This window comes from Carassius gibelio, chromosome B7 (assembly GCF_023724105.1).
Source record: "Carassius gibelio isolate Cgi1373 ecotype wild population from Czech Republic chromosome B7, carGib1.2-hapl.c, whole genome shotgun sequence".
Lineage (NCBI taxonomy): Eukaryota > Metazoa > Chordata > Actinopteri > Cypriniformes > Cyprinidae > Carassius > Carassius gibelio.
In genome coordinates, this window is record NC_068402.1 from 15792731 (window position 1) to 15801624 (window position 8894).

At 35.3% G+C, this 8894-nt stretch overlaps 1 protein-coding gene across 2 annotated transcripts; it reads left to right on the forward strand.

Moving 5' to 3' along the window:
* The first annotated feature begins 386 nt into the window (after positions 1–386).
* On the forward strand, positions 387–7692 carry paqr5b (progestin and adipoQ receptor family member Vb). Of its 2 annotated transcripts, XM_052560442.1 has the most exons (8): positions 387–574; positions 850–977; positions 2356–2561; positions 3772–3898; positions 4870–4914; positions 5177–5273; positions 5543–5687; positions 5985–7692. In XM_052560442.1, the coding sequence occupies exons 1-8, from the start codon at positions 467–469 to the stop codon at positions 6242–6244; spliced, it is 1116 nt and encodes a 371-aa protein (XP_052416402.1). In that variant the 5' UTR covers positions 387–466; the 3' UTR covers positions 6245–7692. The 2 variants fall into 2 exon arrangements, with proteins under 2 accessions (XP_052416402.1, XP_052416403.1); XM_052560443.1 differs by lacking the exon at positions 4870–4914 and having other exon boundaries at positions 390–574.
* Positions 7693–8894: the final 1202 nt, after the last annotated feature.

An 8894-nucleotide genomic window follows, 5' to 3' on the forward strand; every position in this document is an offset into this window, starting at 1 on the left:
CAGCCAGTCTTCAGTGTCACATGATCCTTCAGAAATAATTCTAATAATTCTCAAGAAACATTTCTTGTTATTATAAATGTTAAAAACAGTTGTGCTGCTTGATGTTTTTGTGGGAAACTCTTTCTGACCCCAGACTTTTGAATGGCAGTGTATATGGGAACGTTATAAAAAAATCCGCTGTGTGCATTATGTATTTTTTCGGAGTGAACTGCTCTGACCTCTGAAACAATGTGCTCAAGGAATAGCTCCTGTGAGCATTCTCACCTAGCCGGTGTGTCTGGTGTGTGTGTTTGTTTCAGGTGTGTGTTCAGCGCTGTAAGTGTGTGTGTGTGTGTGTGTTTATAGAGGTTGATGTCTGTAGGTGTGATGAAAAGGGCAGAGCTAACCAAGCCGGTCTCTGATCAGGTGGAGTGGAAGAGTATCTATACGTGCATTTGTCTCTCTGTACCTGCCGGTGTGTTGATGTATGTTTAGCCTCTCTCTCCTGAGTCAGGCACTGAGGGCCGTTCATCTGGGGAACATGTTGAGCCTTATCAAACTCCAGCGTGTCTTCACTGTCCACCAAGTGCCCAAAGTAAGTTCATTCATTTAATATACACAAAACTACCACAACAAACAGATATGATTTTAACTAGCTGTAGTTATTTAAGGTATTCTTGGTAGTTAAATTGATTGTAGGAAGTCAAGAATCACTTGATTTTTTTCTTTACCCTCTAATAACTATGCAACCTGATGTGAAACAGTTTGAAGGTACCAAACATTTTCATATTAATGCATTATTTTGTTAGCTTGTCTGTGGAGAGAACTGCTTTGCTGTCTTTATTAAATGTGACTCTTTTACCATGGTAGGCATTTCACGAGGACAGCATCATCTCTGGATATCGACACCCTCGTAGTTCAGCCACAGACTGTGTGTTGAGTCTCTTTCAGCTCACCAATGAGACCCTCAACGTCTGGACTCACTTTCTACCAACCTGGTACAGTCAAACAAGTTAATCTCGTTCTTTATCTCTCTTGCTTGCTCTCTATATGGATATCTCCATGCTTTTGCCACTTTCTCAGTATTGCTTTTACAATAAATCTTAAAAGTCATAGATGATAGTATATGAACTCACACAACTTTAACTGGGTTTTATGGTGACTGTATTAGACTGACTGTGTGTGTATGTAGTGCTGAGACCTACAGTAGTTTTCCTTGAGAATCTCCACAGTGGATTGTTATGTCTCTCACCAGCTGAGCCGCTCCTAGGAGAGTTCACCTTGAAGCTCTGCCATCACTGTTTATGAGCTCCTGGTGTGATTCTCACCAGAGCCTCCTCCAGACGTAAACACGTTGGAGAGTCGCTCATGTGAACTTTACTTCTTGTATTTGGCTTTACTGCGATATTATAGGGTTTTCTTTATTTTTAGTAACTACGATCCAGTGCTTTACAACAAGCCTTCATTTAAAGTCTATGCATTAGATAATATTAGATACAGTACATGCATATACTGTATTTTGCACACACACACACACACAAATATATATATATATAGTATAAAAGGTTATTGTTTTATCAATGTTTTTAATAACTTTCATCATCTGTTCTCTTTTCTCTAGTGTTCTGCATAAACTGGATACTACTCTAGCATAACTCACTATTGCAAGTATTGACTGCTGTTCGATATTCTATATGAGTAAATGTAAATGTAAATTTACAGTTCATTGCAAAAACATTTTTTCCATTACTGGTCTATTTAAAGTACACCATATCTCAAAGCTAACACATCCTCTGATCCCACACAATGGTTAAATACACAGTCAACCGACAGTAAATCAATAGGACAAAACTTGGAATCTGTAGCCTGACTCTGTGTTAATGTTTGGTTATATTAAACTCACTGATCCCTCTAAAGCAAGCAAGAGTAAGTCAGAGTAGAGATTAAACTAGACCTATAGAAACCTATTCTGATTTGTGCGATCTGTGTGTGTGTGTGTGTGTGTGTGTGTGTGCGCGCGCATGCACTTCTGTTTGTTTCTGTGTCCTTCTGTCAGATACATCCCTATAGTAACAAACTCTGTAAGCAAGTCTGGGCAGGTTCAACATTTGAATACAATGTATTATCACCTAATCTTTAGTTTTCCACAGTAAAACAAATTCACTTCGATTCTGTAGCTACTATGTGTAGAAACTATGCAAGCAATTGATTTCCTAGCCTTTCTGTGGAAAAGAATAGAAACACGTCATGCGTGTAATGTTGTTTCCAACAACAGAAAACTTCATGAATTTATTGTTTCACTTTATAATAATAGTTTGTTGCGGGTTGCAGCATTGCAGTGCTGTGTCAACATCAATGTCTGTCATTCTTCATCAGGTATTTTCTCTGGAAGTTGATGACAGTGTTGTTGATGGAGGATGCGTGGTATGATGCGTACACATGGCCTCTGCTGGTCTTCTTGTTCTCCTGCTGTGTGTATCCACTGGCCTCCAGCTGTGCCCACACCTTCAGCACCATGTCAACCCGCGCTCGCCATATCTGCTACTTCTTTGACTATGGAGCACTCAGCCTGTACAGCCTCGGTGAGAGAGGAACACAGGCATATTCACTCCAACACTACACTCTTAAAAATAAAGGTGCTTCATAATGCCATAGAAGAACCTTTTTTGTCTAAATGGTTCCATAAAGAACGTTTAACATCTGAAGAGCCTTTCTTTTTCACCAAAGGTTCTTTGTGGCAAAAGAAGGTCCTTCAGATTATTAAAAGATAAGAAAGAAATGGCCTTTAAAGAATCTTTGACTGAATGCTCCTTTGTGGAAGTAAAAATGGTTCTTCTATGGCATCGCTTTGAAGAACCTTTTAAGCACCTATATTTTTAAGAGTGTTTCAGTTCCTTGGCTTGTTCTAGAAAAAGTTCAGGGTTCAAAGTTCTGTACAGCAATATTTAACAGACACAATGGAATTCTTGCACAATTAAAGCAAATACAGATTACATTACACTATAATAGAATTCTGTCCAACACACATAAGCTGATCATTATCTAATATTTTGGCAAATTCCCCTTAGATTTATAATTAAAGTGAAAATAAAATACTTAAAACAAAAAAAAAATCATCCATTTTAAATTAAGTTTAAGTAAATTTAGGCATCACACCGTTATAATACGGAGTATGAAAAATGTTATATTTGTGAAATAAAACTGATATAGTGTCAGGAAATTACTATAGTATTTTAAGATTAACTTTAAATGTGCTTTAGATGGTAAAGGTAATCCAAACATAAAAATAATACACTGGGTTCCAAAAGTTTGGAATGCTTTTTTTTTTTGCTAACATTAAGAACCATTTTTTGGAGCACCAATATTAACTTAGTAATATAAATCAACATATTAGAATGATTTTTACAGGATTGTGTGACACTCAAGAGTATTGACTGCTGAGAATACAGCTTTGCCATCACAAGAATAAATTACATTTAAAATTATAATAACAAGTATGGTACCGATATATTGTGTATCTTTAACTATTCTTAACAGATAATCTTAATTTAACATGGCTATGAATAAATTCAGCATGTGTACAGAAGTATAGTACATAATCACAATACTGATGACGTACTGCACCTGTGATACCTATACCTGCCATGTTTATGTGTTTGTGTATTAATAAACTGTTTTAAAACAAGAAAACCTTATAGGCATACTGTAGCCACAAATGCTTCCACACATCATTACCAAATCCTCCACACAGTGTTAAGTTGTATTTTTGTGACTGATTGTATGTTGATGCAGGTTCAGCGATCAGCTACTCTGCATATGTTTTTCCTGACGCATGGGTGAACAGCACATTTCATGCATACTACATCCCTGCAGCCGTACTAAACACCATCCTCTCAACCAGCATGGCCTGCTACTCCAGGTAAGGCTCCATCTCCTTCTATAATCCTTACTAACACACCACCATAATGATAACACAAATGCAGGTTGCAAAAATGTGGGAAACATAGTTCTGGTGAGTGAGTCTGCAAGCATGTGGAACAAGATCAATTTGGCTGAAAATATCAAACTTAAACAGGCAAATCTATACTAAATATATGAAAACACCATAATTTACACACATTGAAAACAGTAGCTATATTTCAAAGACTCATTCTGAATCATTTTTGTCAATCTGTTCATTTGCATAATTTAACCGGATCACAACATTAATTACAATGCTTCACTTTTTTAATGCTGGCTACATCCGAGATTGCATATATATATAGTCTCGAAGTAGCTAGGTATTTCGTTTGAATGTGAATGTAATCCAGACGTACTACATTTGTCATGTAATCTACCAGCATCAGTTGCATCCCTTCATTGCCATTTACATTTCCTCTCCCATGGCCTCATGGGACAGTAAAGCATCCAACAGACACTTCAGAATCTCGTAATAAGTCAACCGTGTATGTTTTGCCTACTGTTTTACAAATGCTATATATAAGATGTGAATGCTGAAGTAATATTTTGAAATACTATTATACTATTTTTTTTTAGCACACTGTGAAGTAGGGAAGTATGCATACGTTAAAGAGAGAGGAGGACCTTATTTACTAGAATAAATCAGTCTGAGACAGATGACCATTTAGGCAAAATTGTTTCACTATTCCTTCTCATCAGATATTAGCAATATATCATTTTCTCCATCGCTGCTCATTGGATGAGTGTTACTGGAAAAAGTAAACTACTATAGCAAATATCTTATAGTTCAGTTAGCGTTCGCACTAACTCCTCAACACTGACGCAACCAGCATCAAGAAAGAGAATACTGTATGCAACATTTGAGATAAGGACATGTTATGGCAGTTTTATAGTTCAGTATTATTTTCATTTTCCACTTCTTTTGTTAAGGCTTGGCATACCATTTCTTCAATATAAGCTTGACATCGATGAAAGGTAACAGTTTAAAACACAGAATGTGTCAGAATCATCTGGCACTCGCTAATATGCTTTCTTGATCTGCCTTTTAACCATTCAAATGCTTTATAATATTAACACAAAACACTTCCACCTAATTTTGTTAATGAGGTGGTTAGGTGTTTTTGTGATTATGAAGTCAGCTTAACTGCTTCTAACAATTACATAACCTCACCACCAACACTGAAACTGATGTTATCATTAAGGAACACAAAAATGTCTTTCTCTCTCTCGCTGTCAGATTCTCGGAGAGTCAGAGCCAACGGCTGAGTAAGGTGTTGCGAATTCTTGCCTTTGCCTACCCTTACCTGTTTGACAACATTCCTCTCTTCTACAGGGTAAGTTTCAGTACAAAGGCTGTTCAGTCAAAGATCAGTCCGGTTAAATAACCTCAGATCCAAAAGAATGATGCTGGTAATTCTGTGATTTGTATTGGAAATGAATGTTTACATCTATTTATCATGTTGTAATTGTTTATCACTGGGGCAACGTTTTTTACACGCTTCATTGCGTTGTTAAAAAAAGTTTCTAGAAATGCATGTTACTTAAGTATATGAATACAATACAGGGCGTGACCGGTCATTTTTTTTCTGTTGCCTCTTTCTAGTTGTTTCTGTGTGTAGGTGAGGGTTGCACTGATAATGAAGCAAACTCCATTCATGTTACGCATACATTGCTTGCTTTTCTCACCGCCTTCCTGTTTGCAACACACTTGCCTGAGAGACTGGCACCTGGATGCTTTGATTACATAGGTAATTTATGACTGCTCACATAGCTATTAAAGAATTATAAATATTAGATATTTTAGTGTATGTTTCTAGTGTTGCATTTTTGATATTTTTCACAATCTCTTCTAAGAATACTCTATGGGTGTGAACTAGTTCATTACCTAGGGTTAATATCTGAATTATGATAGGTGTTTAAATTAAAAAGTCCAGACTCAAACATTTCTAAAAAAATTTAGAAAGCACCCCCAAGAATTACAGGACCACGGGTATTTCTTCAGGAAATCTTGATTTATGTGAATGGCTCTCTTCTGACCCCTACAGGCCACAGTCATCAACTGTTTCACGTGTGTGCAATAATTGGGACACACTTCCAGATGAAGGCCATCGAAGCTGACATGGTGCTGAGACAGTCACAGCTGCTGGTCACTGCTCCTCCTATCACATTTAATAACACTGTTGGATCAGCTCTGGTCTGTGTCTGCATCAGTCTGGGGATCATATGTCTTTATAGTCTACCTCTGCTGTACGGCTCCTCGGAAACACACACAACGAGGACTGAAGGAAAGAAATGCAAGCACTAAAAGCTACTTGAGACGGGGGGTCTCTGAAAGATTAATTGCAGTCTTGCACAAGTTACCACAGTTATTATGAAAATATATCTAGGACGTTCTTACCAGATGTTACGTTATAAAAATCCCCAAGTGGGGTTCTACGTTTACTGAAATTATGCAACCTGAAATAGCAAAGAGTAATGAATGCGTTACTGCATGAATTCTGCTTCTCAGGGAAGAGCAAAACAAAGGCACTGAAGCTCTGAAACTCATTTATTAAATCATTATTAAATTTACATAGTTTACATACCCATCACACTTTAATACACAGACTGAAATTGGTGATTACTTCGTCAGTCCAAGAAGATTCATCTATTTTTTTTCTACTCAATATATTAGAGCATGCATTTGGAATGAAGTAATTGAGTTGAATGAATCATACTTTTCTACAAATGAGAGAGGAGACTGTTTGGGATGAACCGATTCTCTTGAATGAATCGATCTTTCCTAGGCTACATTGTTTGGAATAAACTGAATCAATAGAATGAAGCACACTTTCCTACACTGTACTATATGAGAGGACCATTTAGGATAAACCAAATTTACTAGAATGAATCTGACTTTCCTACAATAGCAATTTCAGTTTTAAGACATTTGGTCATAATCTCAGGGCATAATACTCAAAAATTATATTTAATTAAAAAACGAAAATTTGCAAGTAAATGGCTACCATCACTTGAGTGAGAGAGAGAGAGAGAAAGGGCATATGCAACACAAAATGAAAACTGTAAACAAACCGGTGAATCGGTTATTTGAAGCTCATAGAAACAAACTCATTTTGCCTAAGGGCGTTCTTGCAAAAGCCGACTTTGTGTTGCTTTATAAGATCTCCGTATATCATTAGGAGCGACACCTATTAATTTTGTTTTTTTAATAATTTTTTTATTATTATTATTATTTATTTGTATTTTTTGAAGTGATGGTAGATGTTGCATTTTATGAATCACCAAGATCTAGGGTTTTAGCTAAAAACCTTCTTTACTGTCCTACTGAAGAAGAAAAAAATTACCCATATCATGAATGGTCTGAAGTTTAATAAATTATTATTCTTTTATTTTATTTTTTGGAGGGGGGGGGGGGGTATCTCTTTAATATATGTCACTAGATTGAGATCAAATGTCTTTAAATTAAATGAAAACACGCTCCACTATTTAATTCATACATGGTCATATTTCTTTTATGTACACACAAACACCTCACCAAATGAACTAGCACTGATAAATAAATGCACAACAGTCTGCCAAAGTCTACAGTGACAACTTTTGTATATTCTACTTTCTTCTTTTCTTTAAAACTGCAAGAGTGTGGGAGGTATTACATATTTTCAGAACAGCAGGTCACACTTGTTCATGTAAGCAAAAATGAAACTATTTATTGTTTGCAGGATTCTTTAGAATAAAATATTTATTTCTAATCAACCTAGATCTGTTTGTTTTTTCTTATTGATACCTATAGTTACTTTTATCAGCATGATACCAAGAGAAGGTTATATTGATATTGTAAATAGGGTGAAGTCAGCAAAAGTAGGACATTCGTTAAAATGGGACAAATATGCTTTTGGTGTCGTGCGCCTTAAAAAAATACTAGTTTGATTTCTAATACAAACAGTATTTCAATCTACATTCAAAATGTGTATTATGACATGTTCATGTGATCATTACATTTTATGAAATAATGTGCAAGTTTCTTTATTATCTTTTTTAATATATATATATATATATATATATATATATATATATATATATATATATATATATATATATATATATATATATATATATATATATATATATATATATATATTACTGTCCTAATTTACCTGAACATGTCGGATAATTTGTGACAGTATCATCCAGCTAAAGTGGGACACCATATAAATTAAAAGATCATACATTGCTTAAAGCTCCAGTATGCGATTTTTGTAATTGACCACAAGAGGGCGTATTTCCAAAAAATAACAAATGCGAAGCTTGATGACGCTATGAAGCAGGTGACGATGGGAGATGTCTTTTTTAATGCGTTTTCACCATAGCAATGTATCTAAATTGGATAAACAAATCATTATCACGGATGAGGTAATTTATTTGTTTTTGTATTACCTGTATATCTGATCGTATTATTTTATGTCATCATAATTAATGAACTGCAAGGAACGTGAAATGTTATACTATATTATCCCATTACAACTTACAGCTATTTGTTAAATGATTTGTTGGGTTAATGTTGTGCAGTGTTAGGTGTTTATGGTTAATGCCGTGTTGTTTAACGTGCTCAAACCAATCGTTCTAAAAGTACATTTGAAAGAACATTTGCAAGTAATGACTAAATATATTTTTAACAACACATATCCGATTGTATTTAATTGTACTGCCATAATCTCGGTCACCACACGTGATAAAAATCCTTACCTTAGTACAAAGAGCTATATAACTTTGTTTATAAGTGCTATTTTTGACAGTTGCATGTGTTGCAGGGAAATCCATTATCAAATCCAGATGAGACCTAGACCATCTTTACTGTAACTTTACGTTACTTGTACAATAACAAAATAAATAATTGATTTGCTTACCTGTCTATAAATACACTCGCGAGAGCAGAGTTTTTGTCAAGTCCAAGATTT

Bases quoted from the DNA above. Each gene is read 5' to 3' on its own strand.
- paqr5b (XM_052560442.1), top strand. From the start codon at position 467: ATGTTTAGCCTCTCTCTCCTGAGTCAGGCACTGAGGGCCGTTCATCTG. The intron at 575-849 runs GTAAGTTCATTC...TTACCATGGTAG, and splicing joins CTGTCCACCAAGTGCCCAAA to GCATTTCACGAGGACAGCAT. The intron at 5,688-5,984 runs GTAATTTATGAC...TGACCCCTACAG, and splicing joins TGGATGCTTTGATTACATAG to GCCACAGTCATCAACTGTTT.